Source organism: Adiantum capillus-veneris, chromosome 25 (genome assembly GCF_014529385.1).
Source record: "Adiantum capillus-veneris isolate H3 chromosome 25, ASM1452938v2, whole genome shotgun sequence".
Lineage (NCBI taxonomy): Eukaryota > Viridiplantae > Streptophyta > Polypodiopsida > Polypodiales > Pteridaceae > Adiantum > Adiantum capillus-veneris.
In genome coordinates, this window is record NC_140955.1 from 1,575,088 (window position 1) to 1,596,172 (window position 21,085).

Consider the following 21,085-nt stretch of genomic DNA (forward strand, 5'->3'; position numbering starts at 1 on the left):
AGCACTGCATAACTCATCCAAAAATGATTTGTACGAGGACTCTTGCACTCGGGGGGTGCACTATGTAGTCATGTTAATGTATAATGTGAGTTCAAAAGGAGGGGTTTTAAATGCAAAAAATTTAGCCTATTTAACAGAGATACAATAAGATAAGGGGTTTTTATATTTGATTTTGGAAAAATTTCCTAAAATAAGGGATCATTCTATTCATTCAAGAGGGGTTTTTTAAATACCCTGCGAACGCACGTTATATAGGGAGGTATTGAATGGTGAACCCCCCGAGCTCTTGCAAGACTTCCTGGAGTAATCCATAAAGATGAGTGCATACAAATTCTTCGACATATTTGCACTCAACTTTCGTTATTTTGCCTATAGTACCCATGATGTGCGTAGAAGCTAAAACTAAGAAACAAAAGACCATAACTTCTCATCAGTATAAGTGACATGTAATGCAACACATTCTAGTCATTCTTTACAACCTATATACGCAACACAACCATGAAGCAATCACCCTAAACCCTAAACCACAAGTCCACATGAACGTAATTTATGATTAACATACACAAGAACGTCCACACGATTATGCATGATGTTAATTATGATTTTTCATATCATAAAAAAATATGTTATGATTTTTCATATCAAAAACCTCGCATGTATGAGAAGCTATCAATAGGAATGTGACAAAGTCATACAAATACACATTATTTTACAAATTACAAAGAACAATGTAAAGCGTGGTGTCACGTGTGTATCCCTCTCATTGTAAAGATCTAAGCAAATCCTAAGCACCAGACGCATGGGTGTTATTCTCGTTGTAAGAGCAAAGGATAAATGTACGATCCAGACGTCAAAAACAATCACACTTTAAAATCAGTAGCTCATCAAATAATGGTTTTTTTTCACAAATTGTGTCTGAGAGAAACTCCTCCCGTTGTAAGAAATGAAGATCGTGATGCGGGGAGTAGTTTAAAGATTACACTTTTCTCATTATACAAATCTACAATGTATATCTACGAATCATGTGGTCCATGAATCATATATTGAAAAGTGTATAGCTTAATGACTCACTAGATAAATATTTTATTCGCACAGATCGTGTCTAGGAGTAACTTCTTCTGTTGTAAGAACCAAGGCTCAGACGCAGGAAGAAGTATGATTTTTTTGTAATCTCACATTTCATTGGAGCTTATTTCACCTAGAGCATCGTACAAAGTAAGAGTGTCGTGAGACATATCAAACAAATGCACATGCTATCTAATGGTCTCCTAAAACACCGTACAAAGTATGAGTGCCGACAAGCATATCGAAACAATGTACGGTGTTATCTAAATTCCTAGAACATTGATTCAAGTTAAAGTGTTGCAAAGCATATCAGAACAAGAGTCAATGTTTTCTAATTTTTCTCTATATTACTATGGGAGTAAGATATAAAATCAACAACCCATAGTAATTTATATACCCTAAATTTTAAATTGTTGTGTGACTAAGAGGGCCCGAAGACGTATCAGAGACATATACACTTATATAATCACGTGAAAATAAAATTTAAATTATTTTTTATAAAAACGCGAACGTGAAGAAAAAAGATGCTCACCAATATGCGAGGTTGACCTGCTTGAAAAACGACTGCAACCTGTGTGAACTAAGGAGACAGCTAGAGAGACTATGAGCTAGGGAGAGAGAGAGAGAGAGAGAGAGAGCTCTGCAAGTGATCTCGATCGAAAACGTATCGAAGAGTGATGTTTTTTTTTTAATGGAGATATACCGTATCAATCGATAGTCTTTTGATCGATTTTGGTATCAAGCGATATTGTGTCAATTGATATTGTTTCGATCGAAAGACTATCAATCGATAAGCTTGAAAGAATAGAAATTATTCAAAAATACCACGTACTATACAAGAATACGCGAATGCTCACTCTCAACAGGGCTCACAAGCTCCCGTTCATGTGTTTTCACAAAGTTTCCAAGATTTCTTGATGTCTTTACTAATGAGAGAAAGCAAGCTATCGCCTCAAAGCTCTTGACACCGCCATACTCCCCGTGATCGCCATGCACTTTGATACCAGGTGTCAGCAGAGGGCTTTGACTGTTCGGCACAGTCTAACAGTTTAGAGCTTCTACCTCCACGTGTCATCTGGCTATTAGTTGTTTGTGTAGAAAGCCACAACCTGTAGGTGGTGGATCCCACCATCTACGTTCCTCCTCCCCTTTCTTGAAATTTTTCATACACAAAATTTCACTTCTTTCGTCTGTGTTTTGGCTTGTTTGTGTTGGGGTAAAGGCGATGAGCATTTGCCTGGGGCCAAATGTCTGACCGCCCACTGTGTGAACATACACTAACCTCTCTCTCCTTTTCCCTCTCTTGCACCGCACCGTACACACACGCATCCGTACTACGTGCACTTTCAATAGTGTTGTTGTGACCGGGGTAAGAGGCACATCGTCTTTACCCCAACAATCTCCCGCTTGAAGGTGAATGTGTCGATAAATGGTACTACTATAGGACCTAGCAATATGTACAATATATATAGGGAGGGATCTCGTTACAATAGCAGCACCTTCATTTACACACAATCTTCCACACTGTTTTCTAAGCTTCCACAAGAGTAGACATTACTCTCAACTGAGCTCACAAGCTCCCATTGTTTTCGAAGCTTCCAAGATTTCTTGATCTCTCCATCATCAAGAGAGAGCAAGCTATCACCTCAAGCTCTTGACACCCCCATGCTCCACGTGACCGCCATGCGCTCTGATACCAATTGTGGAGTGTGCAAATGCGGTGCATATACGGAGAGGGATAGGGGGGGGGGGGGGGGGGGGGGGGGGGGGGGGGGGGGGGGGGGTGGAGAGAGAGAGAGAGAGAACACAAGATGTGGGTGGGACAGCTCACCACAATATGTGAGAGAGAGCTCCTTATTCTTCTATCTAGTATTTAATGATAAGGTTCCTACAAGTGATGGGTGGTCAAATGCCTCTGGCATGTTTGACCGGGGTAAGAGGCACATTGCCTTTACCTCAAAAATTGCCCACTTAAAGGTGGATGTGCCGATAAGTGGTACTACTATAAGACCCAGGAGTATGTACAAGAGGTATAGGGGAATCTCGTCTCAACCTATCCCCACTGGCTCTCTCAAAATCGATGCATGCCACCGTATATGCTCTAGTTGTGTGCAAAAGTGTATATACCTGCTAGAATCATCATGCATACATTGCAAGTATCCTGGTATGACCTTCACCGCTCCATGATTCTACCGTGATTTCTCCTTCTCAAGCTCTCTGCAAGTGCCTTAACGTATTGCTTACTTCAGTGGTGTGGTCTGCATACGCGCACACACACACACACACACACACACACACACACACACACACACACCGTCAAATGTTCGAGCAACAGGCTCTCAGAAGACTCACAAAGGGAGTGCTGGACTCAGTGTAGTGTGGTGCACACACACACATTATCGGCGGATGTCCGAGCACCAAGGCTCTCAGAAGCCTCACACAAAGAGCACTTGCAACACTGGGAATTAAGGCCATAACATAGTGCTAGAAAAGCTTTGAATCAAAGCTATGAGCAGTGTAATGATATTAGCCTTTTAACCTGAGTTGGAGCGGAAAGTGAATAACATATTGAGCATTTCCGTTAGCATTTTTGTGTGTGTAGATGTATAGTGAGAAAGAAAGTGCTTGGATGGAGAGAGAAACACTAGCACATTACTTCATTAACATGGCATGAACAATACTTGTAAAAGAGAGTGAGAGTTTAGCGAAATTGACACCAATAGAGGACCGGGTTAGTTGGAGCCGGTCCCCCCTCCAATAGGCATTTGTATTATAGATTCTTCCATGACGGAAGACTTGTTTACAATACAAACATTTGTGTTCCTTGAGACCTTCTTGATGAGATGAAGATGGTAAGCTTCACTCACCAAGCATTAGCATGGTAACAACAATAAACATGATTAGCATGAACTTGAAGAATACCCAGCCTCAATCCCAAGATCTCAAACGTCATGAAAGGTGAGGAGAGTTGGCAGGGAGTGAGGAAGAAGAGAGAAGTAGAAGTAGCTCTACAAGAAAGCAATAACCCCTTGCACATAATCACTCATAGCTCTTGTAGCATAGCTTAGCATAGTATTAATGGAGATTAGAGAGATTGATAGCAAGCATAAGCATTCTCTTGTGTGGATTTGCATCCATAGCCAAGAGCTTGTGGTAGTAGGCACTCAACTTCTCAAGCTTGGAGAAGGAGATGGAGTCCTTGCTTCACAAGAGTGTGTGAAGAGAAGAATGAGAGAGAGAGAGAGAGAGAGAGAGAGAGAGAGAGAGAGAGAGAGGTAGCTAGGTCGATCCCCTTCCCTAGGCTTTCCTTGAATCTCATTGGGCCATGTAGCCCTCTAGCCAATGTGAGCTGGCTCCCTTTGGGGCAAGATGTCTAGTCTCTTGACAAGTGTCTTTCTTTCCCTCTTGTGAGGTTAAGCTAGCACCCCCCTTGCTTAAGCGCAGCCCTTGCTTAAGCACAACCCTTCCCTGCTTGAGCAATGTGCCTCTACACTTGACATGTGGCCCCTTTCATTTCATACTTGACATGTGATCTATAAGAGTATGGTCCTTGGTGGGGTGCATACTTACTACACACATCCCTCCTTTGTAGAGCTCGCCCCCCTCTTTTTAGCAAGATATTTGATCTTGGTAAGCAAGCAGGCCCCGTGCTTAAGCACAACCCTAGCTTAAGCAAGATGCCCCCTTGCCTGCTTGGACCTTAATTGACTAAAGAGTAAAAATTATGTCTTAAGGCTTTTAACACTTACCTTTGGAGGCTTTAATGAATCCAACCCTAAGGTCTTTTGCTCCATTGGTTAACCTTGCTCTTTGATAGACCATCTCTCATTTGTGCCCCTTTACCATTGGCCCCGTGTTGAAATAGCTCTATAAGCATATCTGTATCTTAACCCTTGTTCCCATTTATTCTCCCACATTAAGTGATCAGTTTAATATGAGAAAATCATTTGGTTGGTTAGATATTAGATTTTATGACAGCAGCAATGGGATCTATAGGAAATTAAGGAGCTAAAGGAAATCCAAATCTCATAATTGGACAGTTTTGCTATCAAGCAAAGAATTGAAATTGGGCATCGAGCCTTGGGCAATCAAAAATCAAGCACCTGCAAAGAGCTTGAGAAGGAGAAACTAGGCAAAATCATGGAGCAATGCAGGTCATTATAGGATACATGTAGGGTATGGTATGCATGCTGATTCTAGCAAGGATATACACTTTTGCAGCGACGTCATGCATCAATTTTGAGAGATCCAGTGGGGATCGTTTGAGACGAGATTCCACCCTTTACCTCTTGTACATACTGCTAGGTCCTATAGTAGCACCACTTATCCGCACATCCACCTTTAAGTGGGAGATTGTTGGGGTAAAGTTGGTGTGCCTCTTACCTCTATCGGACACGCCAAAGGCATCCAACTGCCCATCACTTGTACACACCTAATTCTTTACTAGATAGAAGAATAAGGAGCTCTCTCACACATATTGTGGTGAGCTGCTCCACCCACATCCTGTGTTCTCTCTCTCTCTCTCTCTCTCTCTCTCTCTCTCTCTCTCTCTCTCTCTCTCTCTCTCTCTCTCTCTCTCTGTGTGTGTGTGTGTGTGTGTGTGTGCGTGCATATGCACCGTATTCACACACTACAAATAGGACTCATTAATCTCATTTTAGAACTTTTTCTTGACTCTTGTAACTCTTAGACTTGAAAGCCTAGGAGAGCTCAAGAGCACTTGGTGCTAGTCTTAGTAACATTTGTATTTTCCAATGAATCATTCCAAAGTTCTGACTCTAAACTAGTTGTACTTTGAACTACATTTTCATTTCAATCCAATTATTGTTACAAAGAGTGATACTCGTCTGGTACCAACTCATCTAAGTTTGATTCTATTCATCTACTCTGATCTGACATCTGACATCTGACATCTATATATGAGCCTAACTTTGCAATAGTTGTCAAGCAATCTAGCTCATTCCATTTGTTGAAAAGAATTCAGCTTATGCTTTTTAAAGTGCAACACACTTTGTGTGCATGTCACTCACCACATTGCAACCACAATGTTGTTTTCATAAGTCATTAACTAGCAATCTCTACATGATCCTATTTGCCCATGTCAATGCTTGCCTTGCCCTTGTTAGTATGTGGTACACATTTCAAAAAAGAAAAGAAATAAGATTCTCAGGAGATGCCATTAAAACAAGTGGGAACTCAAAGTGATTTATAGGAAAGCAAGCAATGTGGATGGAAGAAAATGAGAGGGAAGGGGGGGGATCAAGTGGCCTGGATGAGGTCCTCAGGGGGTAACCTTCATGGCCTTCAAGGCAAGTAGCGCGATGGCAAGTGCCCATAGGGGGGAAGCATTGAAGGGCGATAGCTAGGGATCTATTTTTTTAATATTATGGCCGTCATCCAGTGAACACTCAGCATCCGTGGGCGTCATGGTGATCGCAGTGGCTTTGTTGCATTTGACACTTCCGATTTAAATCCATTTGATGCATAAAAGTTTTACCCCGTTTTGAATGCAACATGAATTTTACTAGAGACGTTCGGAGAGCCTTCCCTAAGAGGTCATAGTCATATGTAGGTCAAAATAAGAAAAGGAGAGTGTATATCCTAAGGCTGGGTTCAGACAGTGAAGCGATAGTAGGCAAAGCTATTGCAAGGGTTCTTTTCATTGGATTCATAGAAAACATGAAGCTAATGCCCCTCCCATCGAAAGAAACGTGTTTCACATGACAAAAGGATATTGATCTCCACGTGTACATTCAAAGATGCTAAAACTGGTACAAGGGTATCTACATGAGATGGAAACCAAGAAAACACAACAAAAGAGGATCGAGGAAGCTGTCGACATAGTACTAGATGTTGCGTATGAAGAGCGGAATGTTTTTTTAGGGTATGATCCGGAGGGCTACCTAGAGTGCTTTAAGTTGAAAACCAGGGAATGTTTTTTTAGGGTATGATCCGGAGGGCTACCTAGAGTGCTTTAAGTTGAAAACCAGGTCAAGAGGGATACCAGAAGAGTTGATGATTAGATCCTTTGAGCAGTTAGTGAGTTCAGATTTACAATAACAGATTCAAGAGCTTATCGAAGCCTACAACGACAATTGGGAATAATTCAAAGAAGTTATTGAACAAGTAAGTGATGAGCATTATGCAAGATATCACGAACACAGCCCAAGTCTACCAACTTACTCAGATATTCAGGAGCAAGTACGATCAAACTTAAAAGCTGTGATTGATGATTGTCTTCTAGAAGATGTTCTTATAGGCTAACGATGAAGATATAGTTAAAGCTGTGTATGAAAAGTTGGGTTTTGCAGATACCTTTCATGAAGTAGAGGGTGAGGATACACAACCCCAAGATACACAGGGTGAACTTTGCAAAAAACCTATGCAGGCAATACAGGAGGAAAACAAATCAAGGGTTCAAAAAGTATTCATCCATCTGTTTCTTTTGTTTTCTCTCTCTACCACCTCTCACAGCCAGAGGCGTCGCGCCTTCCCGACTCATCTCTCGAACCTTATTCCCCCAACAACGGGAAGGGGTGGAAACCAGCCCGCTGTCGTCAGCAAATGAAGCTTGGGAGGCTTAACTCTGCCGAAATCGACAGAGTTGGAAAACAAGCTGACTACCCCCGCCTCTTCTCGACAAAAGCTCCTCCACACTGGCAGCAATTACCTGTATGCGACAAAAGTGATGACGAGCGGCTAGTGTCCTACCCCCCGTGCGGATGCACCCTAAGATTATGGCTGATTGAGTTTAATTTGACCCGAGTTAGGTCAACCATGGGGCCTTTTCTCTTGCATTTTCAACTACCACGACCCATACAAAAGTTACTTTATATCCCCCCCCCCCCCCCCCCCCCAAAAAAAAAAAACGCAATGTGTGTGAGAGTGCCCATACAAAAGTTACTCTAAAGAGCAAGGTGCGTTAATTAAAAGTGCAGAAAGACTTGATAACACGTTCAAGTCTTAAAAGTTGCTCGATATCGAAATGCACAGTGCGCGCACGTATTCTGCCGGCCATCTCTTTCTCCCCTCCTCTGCCGGCCCGTCTCTCTCTCTCTCTCACACACACACACACACGCCCGCCCTCTTGAACGAGGCTCAACACTCGACAGAGAACCTTGGGCGTTTGTGCATTTCTCTCTTGCTCCGCTTTCCTCCTCCTCTTTGCTTCATTGGGCTGCCATGAATGACCTTCTCTCTCAGAATTTCTCTGCCAGAGTCCCCAAAGGCCCCTATGTCGACCTTGAGGTCGACAGCAGAGATTTTGAAGCTCAAGCAGAGACGGAAATGGCGGCTCAGAACTTGACTCACTTCTTCAACGAGGTGGAATCTATTAAAGATGACATGCAGAAGGTCAGAGTCCTTCTCTCTTCATTGCAAAGTGCTAATGCAGAAAGCGCAACCCTCACAGCCGCAGCCACTGTGAAGAAGCTTCGTGACCGCATGGACAAAGACGTGGAAGAGGTTCTGAAGAAGGCCAAACTCATCAAGTCCCACTTAGAAGATTTAGACCGAGCGAATTTGGCAAGCCGCCGCACTCCTGGATGTGAACAAGGAAGCTCTACAGATCGGACTCGCATGTCTGTTACCAACAGCTTGAGAAAGACCTTGAAGGATTTGATGGGCGAATTTCAAACTCTGCGTGATAAGATGATGTTTGATTACAAGGATACAATCGAAAGGCGCTATTACATGGTCACAGGCATGCATGCGGATGATGATGTTATCGACCGCATGATCGACACTGGGGAAAGCGAGACCTTCTTGCAACGGGCAATTCAAGAGCAGGGGAAGGGGCAGATCATCGACACCATAAAGGAGATTCAAGAGCGGCATGAATCGGTGAAGGAGATTGAGAAGAATCTAATGGAGCTTCATCAGATCTTCTTGGACATGGCGGTGCTTGTCGAAGCACAGGGCGAGCAACTCAACAACATAGAGATAGCAGTGCAAGGTGCATCTTCCTTTGTGAAAAGGGGCACAGACGACTTGCACACGGCGAAGAAATTGCAGCGAAACACGAGGAAATGTAAGTGCATAGCGATACTTATCTTGCTGGTTGTCATGGTAGTCCTGCTTGTACCCATTTTAATTAAGGTTGTGCCAAGTTTAAGCAGCAAGAGTAGCAGTGGTAGTGGTAGTAGTAGTGGAGGGGGCGGCGGTGGAGCCTTGCCACCATCATCAGTGGCGGCCAGCCCTACTAGCAACTAAATGGTTGGGATGTTGTGCATGTGCGGAATGCATGCGAAGGTTGCATGGAGTTGCAGAGTACTAAATTAATATTGAAGCCCTCGAGATGTTCAACTTAGTGATATTCTTAAACCCAGCGGGTAGCCTTGCCTGATCTGAGGTCCATGCATTCGGGGGTTTGCATAGTTGAGTAAATGACAAGATTTGGATTACAATTTACTCATCAAGCACCTTAGGAAAGTAGGCTTACAAAAGAGTACAAGAAAGTGGCAGCTTAAAGAAGAGTGGCTCAAGACAAATCACTTGCTATTGATATCAAGAAGTCACGTGAGAAGTCACCCATTCCATTGATTCTTTCATTTCTATACACACCATTCAAAATTGGTTCATTCATTGCTTTCCTCACACTGTAATGCAGGCAAAACTTAACTATGGAGCTTTAAAACTTTCAAGTCATGTTCTCATACTCAATTCTTGGCTTGCCTTGGAGTGGACTTCTTCTCTGTATTTCACATGATTAATTAATTTCAACGCCCATGGCAAATGTGAGCCTATGCTTTATATGCATGAGGAAGGCACACATAATATTCTTGTGCCTTCTTCATAACTACAATATATTCATGTCATATGAGTAAGATGAATAGGAATTCTTCAGAGCAATTTTGCGCAAGTAGAAATGCATTTTGTATTCTAAACGCTACTATAATCTCATTTTCCTTCATTTTCTATACCATCTAGTGCTTCAACAACATAGTCGAGTGCGTCGCTAGATGCTCCCTTCAAAGTGAGCTATGGAAAGCTTGCCATGTAGCATATTATTTGATATTGTGATGCTTCTTTGCAACATTGTGATGCTTTTGTATGATGTGCATTCAAGCTCTAGTGTTGCTTAGTTCAGTTTAATATGTGAAACGAGCTCGATGTAACAAATTATATATCTTGGCATCATAGCCATTATAGGGTTAAAAGTTCGTTTGAACCAAAATAGAAGCTAGAACCTTGTGATTTGCAATTAAAAGTAAAAGTTAATAGAAAATCTATGGGTTGCATGGAACCTACATATTTGGTTAATACGCCAAAAACTCAAACGTGATTTGCTATTTGTGACTTGAATCAAATCGTCCACCATTGTTTTGTACACGATATGGCCCTTCCCAACACATAGAGTGCGTGTATATTCTTTGTAAGGAGAAATTCTAACATCTATGTTGGTGTTGTGCAATTGTGGCCGAGTATAACCCTCCAAAAAACACCCATCTCTATAAGGCCAATCCATGGGAAATCTTGAATATTACTTAGCTATGGCAATTCCATGGTGTTTATACGCCAAACAAGCAATTCTTGTTCATCTCCATGTTTCTCTCTCTTGCTAGCTCCTCTTGCAAAGAAATTATGTGTATCTCTTTACTCCCAATATCTTGGTGATGTAGCACCATTACTTGACTTGTATTCTGAAAAACCCTTCTTGCCCAATGACATCCACATTCAACCCCATGCAAATGGCCTTAAATTCCTACCCTTAAAAAGAATGCATTAAGTCAAAGGAGAACTTGATGTAGCTAGTAGCACAAGCTATCATCAATTGAACAAGATGAACGTAATGTTAATCATTTTGCATTCATCGTGTGTGTGTGTGTGTGTGTGTGTGTGTGTGTGTGTGTGTGTGTGTGTGTGTGTGTGTGTGTGTGTGTGTGTGTGTGTGTGTGTGTGTGAGAGAGAGAGAGAGAGAGAGAGAGAGAGAGAGAGAGAACATAGTAGATAACACAAGACAAAAGGAGCTTTCATGAACATTTATATCATGTCATAGGCAATGAAAGCTTGGAAGGAATAGAACGTACATAGAACCATATGAAGAAGAGTAGGAGGCTATTACATCCAACCCCTTATGGCTCCTCAAAGAAATATGGTTCTTCTTCAAATGTTAAAACGCAATAAGGCTAGTCAATTTGTAACAATTGGGCATCTCCTTAGTCTATGCAAAGATACAATGAACCTTCCTTCTTCTTTTGGAAAAGAATTGGAATGACTTGATTTTCCATTATAGTAGTCTATGCAAAGATGCAATGAAGCATCCTTCTTCTTTTGGAGAAGGACTTGAATCATGTCCTTCTTCTTTTGGAAAGGTACTTGAATCAACTTCTCATCCATCAATTGTTTGATTTTGTGATCTACTTTTCTTAGAGGAGTAGACTTGTAAGCTACTCAAGAAATAATAGTGAAAATTGCTTAAGCCAATTTGATGAAAAACTGAATTTGACTTATCTACCTTGTTGAGATTGACTGCATTAATTTGTTGACCTTTTTGTAAACCCTTAAGAAGTATGTTTTCTTTGACTCGGTGAGCTCTAGGCTTCCCATCTTTTATCCTAAACTAAGACTTCTTGACCAACGCTGTTAGTAAAACTAAGGTTTCTTTGGGCATAGTTTATATGAGCTTGGTTCTAGATTGACCAAATCCATAGCCAAAACTCCATCATAGATTCTCAAGAGTAGGGTGGGAAATAAGCAAAGGCTGGATGTCCCCCAATTCTTTTTCTAATTGGCCCATTGGTGTGTTTAGATAAGACTTCCTTCCCATTAGCAAATTCTACAACTAGCCTCTTGGTAGGATACCAAGCTAACTTAAGTTTTCTCAAGCATTTAGGAGAAATAAATGAATGTGTACTACTACACAATCTATTAAGAATCCAACTTGCTCACCTTACAAGTTCTTGCAATCTAGATGATCGCGTATTGTTGGTGAGCTTTGGGGTTGTCAATGACAGAGTGCAAAATTGCTCTCTCCTCTACTTCATTTCCAATAGTTGACTGACCAACTCCATGGCCTCTGTTTTCACTTCTATGTCCTCCACAATGATTCGATTGACCTCTCCCATTTAGAGGTAAGGGAATAAAATTAGCACTGTGGTAACATTAGCCCTCCTTGGACAATGTTTTCCATAATGCCCCTACTCACTGCACTCACCTCTCCCAGTTAGAGGTAATAACATAAGCACCGGTAACACTAGCCCTCCTTGGATAACAGTTTCTATAATGCCCCTACTCATTGCACTCAAGACACCATACATTAGGAGACTATAGCCACTATAAGTCAGTTATGATAAGTGTGGTTAGCTAGGCTATTTTTCCAATTTTTTGGTCTCACTCTTTTTGTACTAAAATTTACCTTTCTTGTCTTAAGTCTCTATACGTAAAGTTTTTCCTCTCATTAGAGGACCTTCCATTGAGGATGGTCTCGGGGCTTCAAGTTTATTGCTCAAGGTCTCAATGAGTCCTTGGTAGAATTGTGCCACTTGCTATTTTAAAGAAATCCTTGGAGCATATCTTTGTAACACTACAAGAGGTTGTGTGCACTTGTGACATTTTTAGCGATGGAAATACATTGGGTTTTTATACTCCCTGACGTCATTAAGACCGTCGTTAACAGCGTCGATACGGGAATGTCGCTATGAGCATCGCTATAACCGTCGCTATATAGCGACGTTGATAGTGACGCTTACAGGCTACCTATAGCGACGATCATAGTGACGCTGTAGAGCCTTATATAGTGACGCTTATAGCGACGCCCGAGAGTAAAAAAATTTGGTGGCAAGGCATTCAAGTAAAAAAATTTGGTTGCAGGGCATTCAACCCATCAACCATATTGAATGTTTCAATAATAGAGTAAACCTAAATGAATCCAAGATAAGCCCAGATTCACCTTTAAAAGAAAGTGCAAGCTTAGGTATAGACCCAAAGTAGTCACCCACAAGACAATATAACCATTAACTCCATCATCCATAGTATTGTTTGCAGAATAAAGATACAAAACTGACAAAAGTAAATTGATGAAAGTAAACCAATGACAATTGTACATATCATAGGCAAAATCACTTGATTGTTAAGCTTTGCCAATGTAATAGTTACAACACCATTGTCATTATTGAGAAAATATACATGGTTTTTCAATAGTTACAAAAAGACGTATACACGTCATCTCATGATACATATGCTATGACAAAAGGAAACTAATGTTATCTAGCTACGGTTAGACTGACATCGTCTAATCAGACGTCTCATTACGTCCAAGTGGCGTATTTGTTGGATTCTACAAAAAAAAACAATAAGACAGCTTTCAGTAAGTATAAACATATAATTTACAAAACAATATAACAAATAGAAAAGAGTAAACTGTAATACTAACCATGCCGCCGCGAGAACTCAGAATGTCCATCAGGGTGTCTAAGCCCTTCCTGCCTGCGTGCTCGCGCTCGTACGGTGTGGGGTCACGTCCTGTCATCGATCACTGTTCAAAACATACAAAGAATCCATTATATTAGAATTTAAAAACCCCTAAACCCTAAACTATCAAACCTGCCTCAAATGATGCCCACCCTCCACTCCCCAAGTGGTGCGAGCTCCCTTCCTCTACTCGCGCTTTGGCTGCCTCCTTTTGTTGCTTCCACTTGTCAGGATTCTCGTGCGCTGCTCGCTTCACATTCTTCCAATCTTCTTTGGCCAGCCAATATGGTCTGTTCCACCCATGCTTTATTGCTTTTTGCACTTCAGAACACTTGTGCTTGTAGTATTCACGCATTCGAACCTTCATCAGGTCTTCATTGAAGCGGTCATCCCGTCTTGACACAAAAAACTCATCATGCAGCATGCTGATGATTCTGTCTTTTAATTCACTTGGTACTTCACTCCAGATGTTTAGTATGTGTCTAAACATCTGAGAGCAAAGACCACGCATGCGCGAGATCACCTTCATGCCTTCATTATCCAAGATGATGCCGCCGCTGAAGTCGACGGAGTACGACAAGCCCTCTCGCCGGTGACGCGTGAACCTGGGTGTCTCGACAGGGGTCTCTAGCAGCGTGTCAATTGGGGGTATGGACGTCAAGTGTCTCCACTGGAGTCTGGGCCCCGAAGCGAGGAGTGTCGACTGGGTGACTCCCGGAGGAGTAGGTAGTGGTGTGTAGCCAGGAACGGTCGTTAGTCGTGCAAAACCTGGCATAGATGGCGATGTCATGACTAGTATGGGGGTGGGCAAAGAAGGGGAAGGTAAAGAGCCTCGTCGAACACGAGGCGGTGTCGAGGCATCAACGACGGCATCCCCACAACAACCACCATCGCCACCATTAGAGCGTCGGTGCTTAGATGAGTGTGAAGATCGTCTCGTCGACACCGAAGCCTCGGAGCGCGCTGAATGCTCCAAAACATAGGGAGACGCTAAAGGAGTAGAATGACGTGATGGTGCTCCAGAGCGATGACGATCCTCGTACCACTACCTCTGTTGGGATGACAAAGAAGAAAGAAACTCATCATCATCCATACCTGCATTAAACACACGAACATTTAATCTTAATATTGAATGGAGACAAAAACATGGACAAGTAGAGAGAGAGAGAGAGAGAGCATCTCCCTCTGTTTTGGAGCGCGCTGAATGTTCCGAAACAGAGGGAGATGCTAAAGGAGTAGAACGACGTGATGGTGCTCCATAGCGATGACGATCCTCGTACCACTGCCTCTGTTGGGGTGACAAAGAAGAAAGAAACTCATCATCATCCATACCTACATTAAACACACGAACATTTAATCTTATTATTAAATGGAGACGAAAACATGGACAAGTAGAGAGAGAGAGAGAGAGAGAGAGAGAGGACTCATAAAGGGGGAGGAATTCTTGTGTAGAGAGATTCCTTTGAAGTTCTTGTGAATTTGTCTTCCGTGTGCATTCTACATATCTCGTAAAAGCACTGCGCTCCGAGTGTGATGGAGAATGAGTCTGCAATCGCGAAGGAGGTGATCTGTCTCTGCTCATAGATGTTGCTCGCCCCTCCACTAGATCTAGTTGACCGGGTGAAAGAGACGCTAAGAAGCAGTAGTAGTGCTTCTTAGCGTCTCTTTCATCCGATCAACTAGATCTAGTGGAGGGATGAGCAGCATCTATGAGCAGAGATGGATCACCTACTTCGCAATTGCAGCCTCAGTCTCCATTGCACTCGGAGCGCAGTACTCATCGGCAAGGAGTGTCCCTGCTTGTGAGAACATACCTGGAGCATACGTACCTGGAGTGGACGCAATGACGATTAAACACAATTTAAATTTCTCAAGTATAGCCACGTGAATACAATATATATATTATAAAACGGAGCAAAATTGTTCAAATACAATGTTTGTGGCTTTAAGAGGTCTCTCTCTCATCGTCGCATAGCTCAACATAACTCCCTATATCTATATAGAGTTCTCCGTTTAGGCAGATTTCCTCCGTTTCATTTTGTAGATCCTCTGCATACACCCCATAGAGAGTAGCAGCTTGATGCTCCTCTGGCAGCACCTCAGCGACTTTTGACTAAGCATCTTCTCCAATCTCCTCCATTGATGCCGCTGTGATTGGCACATGGTAGCCCTCATACGTCCGTGCACTACGAGGGGCTACCTCTATGATGTACCACCAGTTTTATGCATACTTTGTAGGATGAATATCACTTGCCGGAGCCACATAACTTACATGAGAGCTTCCAAGCACATAACTTACTTGTTCACAATGCTCAGGTAGTACGAAAGTGTCTCTTAGGTCGGTCCATTTTTTTGTTGAATCCACTTCAAGGAAACGAGACTCTCCTCTGCGCACAGTAGCGTTGCGATCCTCCATGTTTATCTTGAACCATTGTACGTCAAACAAGTCAACAAAAAATCCTCTATAATCGATCCTCAAAATATCTTGAAGCGTGCCAAAGTAAGTGAGTTCTGCCACCACAGGATCTGCATCAGAGGACCGTCGTCGACTAAACTCTTCAAATTTTGCCATGATTCCACAATCTTGAGTAAAATGCTTTTTTTCGATTCGTTCCACCCTAAAATATGGACCTTTACACCACGCTGCTGTGTATGACTGATACTACAAGCAACAAAGATTATGAGTGGCCATTCAAACATCTAGAAAGTCACTAGTCGTACATTGCAAACTTACCTTGGTCGCGCAACCCCGAGAGTACTCCCACTCCTCCTCAATCACTTCTTCACCGCACTGTTGTGCGCTTTTCAATTGGTTGTGCAACCATCTTAAGCCATCCATAGCTATGCCTAGGCGCAAATTTTGAGCTTCCCTGACAAAATCCGGCCATGTTTCGTCTATATGTTTCCAGGCTGCACAATCTGCAGCAATCCGTAGCACACCATCCAAAGATTTATTCTCCTCATGCCATGATGCTAGGGCGGCCATGGACTTACATTCGAAGAAATGCTAATGTGAGGAAGCAGAGGAAAATGTCGCAAAACCCTTTGTGGAATTTTTGTTCCATGGAGATCTACCTGATATCTCTCGGAATCACATTTCGGACACTTCTCCATGTCTATGTATTCCCCTCTGAAAAGAATGCAATTGTTAGGACAAGCGTGAATCGAATTGTAATCCATCCCCAATTTTTGCAAGATCTTTCTTGCTTCCTCTTTGGAATCTAGCATCACATTATCAGCTGGCAGTATGTGCTCTTTGAGTAATCTACACAGCGAAAAAAATGCGGTACACTTGTGTAAGTAATCTATCAGATCATTATACATCTAGAGTTTTTTTATTAAAGTAAACACATTGTAATAGATCTCCTGAAAAGCGCTGTGACGCTAGTGTCACTCCATCCAAACTTTGCCTGCATGTTGAGAAGAACTAGCGGTGCCTTCAATCTAGACACACGTGCTCCATCATACAACGGCGTATCGGCTTCACTTTTCATATCATCATAGATAAACCTTTCTGAATCTATGATCGTCTTGATCATTTCATCGATCTCGGGCTCAAACATTGCCTCATTGGGAATGTGGTCTGCATGATCATCCTCCGAGCTGTCAGAGGATACATCTTGTGGCCTTACGTATGCTGCTTGACCAAAGCACCTGCGAACACGTCTATTGGGTTGCAAGATTGCTGCCTGTTGGCCCGCATCAGAGTCCGACGAGTTATAATTGGCAACAACTCGATCTATAATAGATGGATCGAACTCGCCAAATTCGCGAACGTGCTGCAAAGAAACGCGTCTTGTCTGTCGCATAGCATGCTTGCATTGATTACAAGGACATAAGATCCTTGTTGAGAGATAAGTGTTTCGGTTGGATGGCCCCACATCCTCATCACTACTCATGATCAAGTAAAAACCTTATAACTTGGACATAAATTTAATCTTCTATTGGCATCCTCCGTCTTTTCTCTCTCTCTCTCTCTCTCTCTCTCTCTCTCTCTCTCTCTCTCTCTCTCTCTCTCTCTCTATTCGCATTGTAAACTACCTCACATTCTCTAGTCATGTCCAATCCCCATACACCTCAGTCTAGAGGTGCACGAAGATCAAAACCACCGGGTTATAATCTCGTCTTTATTGGTCAATGCGTATATTTATGGGTACGAGAAATCTACACACCCACATCTACATGATAGTGCATGTAGTGGACAAAACCCCTTTGCCTCTTCTCTAGCTATAGCATTTCATAGCATCTTAACATCTTTTCACAGTAGATCTTTGTTCAAGGGATTACTTATCACATTACATGTTGGCCTCCAATCTGAGTATCATGCCATTGAAAACTTTCCAACTTAAGTTCACATCCGTAGAGAGGAAGAGAGGGATCACCGTTCGTCTAATCCCGAAGGTAGACTCTAATATAAAAACTCAATCCAAAATCTAATCTTAAATCTAACCTAATTGAACATGTGGTGATTTGCGGCTAATTGAATATGGTTAATGTGTGAGTTAATAGGTGTCAGATTCTGATGGGAATATACATATTGTTGTGTAACTAGAGTTTGCTCTTTGGGCAAAGCGCGCCTTCATTGACATGCACTAAAATCTAACATAAATCTAATTTAATTTTAAATCAAACATAAATCTAGATCTAATCTAATCTTAAACTCAAAATAGACCTAAATCTAATCTAATCTAATCTTAAATCTAACCTAAACCTAAATGTAATCTAACTTAAATCTACATTTAATTTAGTTAATTTAAATCTTTTTTTAATCTTAAATCTAAATTTAATCTAATATTAAACTCAACATAAACTTAAATCTAATCCAATCTTCAATCCTAAATCTAAATGTAATGTAACTTAAATCTAACATAGCCAGCTAATCCTTAATACTGCCCTAATTTGAAAGCTAACCTAATCTTAATCTAACGTAAATCTAAATCTAACCTAATCTTAAACTCAACATAAACATAAATCTAAATGTAATCTAAACTAATCTAACTTAAATCTTAACATAATCTCTCTTTCTCTTTGTTTTCTCCCCTTACCTCTCTCTTTCGTCTTCTCCCCCTCTCTCTCTCTCTTTGGTTTTTTATTCTCTCTCTTTCTCCCTCTTTCTCTTTCTCTTTTTTTCTTCTCTCTCTCTCTCTCTCTCTCTCTCTCTCTCTCTCTCAATATGTGTGTATGCATTCTTTGTTTATGCATGTGTGTGTATGTGTTTTTTGTTTATGCATGTGCTCTCTCTCTCTCTCTAGAGAGAGAGAGGGGGGAGAGATAGAAAGAGAGGAAGGGAACATGAGAGAGAGGAGAGGGAAGGAGCATACCTGGCTCTCCTTCCTCTCCTCGTGTATGTGTGTGTGTGTGTGGGGGGGGGGGGGGGGGAAGAAAGAGAGAGAGAGAGAGAGAGAGAGAGAGAGAGAGAGAGAGCGGGTTACCTCTTTGCTTGAGCGCCAAAAACTCAGATCTGAGATCTGAGTTTTCGGGTGCTCTTGGTTTATTTATTACCCCTGTCGGCATCGCTATGAGCGTCGATATGGGCGTCGCTATAAGCATCGTTATTTTATTTGCTACATAGCGACGCTGATAGCGACGCCGTGGATTTTCACTTTTGAGCGTCGCACTGCAAGCGTCGCTAATGTGAAGTACCTCTTGTAGTGTAAGGTCACAAACTTGGAATAATATTCTTCCACTGTTAAAGATGGTTGATGAAGAGAGGAGAACTTGTTCATTTTAATAATTATGTGAGTTGGTGGAAGATACCACTTTGTCACTACCAGCTTAATCTCTTCCCAAGATCACAATACCCAAGTCTCTACTATGTTATTTCCACTAGATTTTTTCCTCTACAATGAGACAACATGTTTTTTTATGAGAATCTTTTGACGAGTGCTATTTGAGAATCAAGTGAAAGAATTTCAAAACAATTCTCTCTCTCCTGTCTCCCTCTCTCATGCCTGGAGATGTTGGGTGTAATTGACCGATGCAAGCTATCTTCTTCTCCCTCTCTTACTCCACTATTATAGAGTCTATTGGGAAGGTCCTAAAAGAGAGAGAGAGAGAGAGAGAGAGAGAGAGAGAGAGATGAGGAAGAGTTTATGCATGATCATGAGAAAATAAAATGTCAACAATGATGTCTTGGTCGATAGCAGTAATAAATATGAGCATTGAAATAAAATACAAACACCCCTAGAACAACCATTCCAAGGTTGATTACAATGAAAGATGTTTCAAATCCTTGATAATTGTGAGGTGTGTCCAAAGGGAAAGAAAACGATGCTTAATTTGTGAATGTAGAAGAAAATATTAAATAAAATTTCAAACTTTCAAAGGTAGGTCATAACCCTGCAGCTCATATTAGAGGTCCAACATAAACCTAATCTATTGTCAGAGCTAAAATTGTGCTTGAGCTTATTATATTGTCATGGTTGTCGGATCGTTCTTTTTTTTTTGGTGAGTCGATCATCAGTTTTGGGATGCCGATTATCATTTCCGCTGGAATTTTGGCCATCGTGTCAACCATGCATTTGTTTTTGCTAACAAGTCTACCATGACCACTACGTATGTGTTGTTCATCTCTTTAGTCAATTTAGGACATGACACAGAAAAAGTGCCTTGATAGAGATATGAGAGAAAGCAAGATAGTCCCATCATTTGATGATCCTTGAGTTCGGTCGACTCTTTGAGGTGCTTGACAAAAATGAGCAGCATGCGAGCCCAAAATTTGATGAATATAATGTGGGAGCGTAGGCATTACGAGGTAGGATTTATGTAGCCACTTGGTTATGAAATTGAACTTGAGATTTATGAAGATTGATCTATTGAATGATGAGTGTGACCAATGATATCCTGATTCATCAGGGTATGACATATACTACTTATTCTAGAGGTATGGGACACTAGAATACGTAGTATGTGAATGATGACATGCATAGCAATGTTGTTTAATTTTATGATTTTTTTTTTTGAATATATGATATTTTTGACAAAGAATTAACCATTGTTTTTGACAAGTATGGTTTGTAGATTCTTATCTTAGCAATTGAGGCCAGTTTCTTTCTAACGGAGAGGTATGTAATGGAAATTGATACTTTGTTATTTACGGCAGCTGACAGGTGGAAAAAGTGTGACCAAGCTATGGGCTATGTAAAAAGATATCACATTTATGTACAATTTATTATTCAAGTGCTCTTTATGAGATATGAACATTACTATGTCCGATCGGGCAATCTATAGCCATTATGAGCATTCAAGAAATCTATAAAGAAATATGTACAAGGGGAATATTCTCACTCTTGCCTGGGGGGATTGCACCCAGTGTCCGTGTCATTCTTCTCCTCTCTCACTTTTCCTCTCTCTGTGCCTGTGTAGCACTCCACTTTAGGAGGTGCACTGACAGGTGCTCTTCTTCTCTCTCTCCGGTTCTCTCTCTCAGATTGTGCATAGCTTCGATTATGTGGATATGTCATTCATCAGGTACGTAGATTTGTGGATTTTATGGTCTGGAGTATGGTGTTATGTGTATTTTACAGGAACATCCCGTATCCATTTGTAGCCCTTTTCCCTCTCTTTCTCTCTCATTTCCAATGTGGCATCATCGTTGTCCATGTAAGAT

The 21,085-nt window shown here is 41.5% G+C and overlaps 1 protein-coding gene across 2 annotated transcripts; it reads left to right on the plus strand.

The window, feature by feature from the left end:
- Positions 1 to 7,959: 7,959 nt before the first annotated feature.
- On the plus strand, positions 7,960 to 11,398 carry LOC147424317 (syntaxin-125-like). 2 transcript variants are annotated; one of them, XM_086500565.1, is made up of 2 exons: positions 7,960 to 9,094; positions 11,063 to 11,398. In XM_086500565.1, the coding sequence occupies exons 1-2, from the start codon at positions 8,248 to 8,250 to the stop codon at positions 11,095 to 11,097; spliced, it is 882 nt and encodes a 293-aa protein (XP_086356691.1). In that variant the 5' UTR covers positions 7,960 to 8,247; the 3' UTR covers positions 11,098 to 11,398. The 2 variants fall into 2 exon arrangements, with proteins under 2 accessions (XP_086356691.1, XP_086356692.1); XM_086500566.1 differs by lacking the exon at positions 11,063 to 11,398 and adding an exon at positions 9,674 to 9,915 and having other exon boundaries at positions 7,961 to 9,094.
- The last annotated feature ends 9,687 nt before the right edge of the window (positions 11,399 to 21,085 follow it).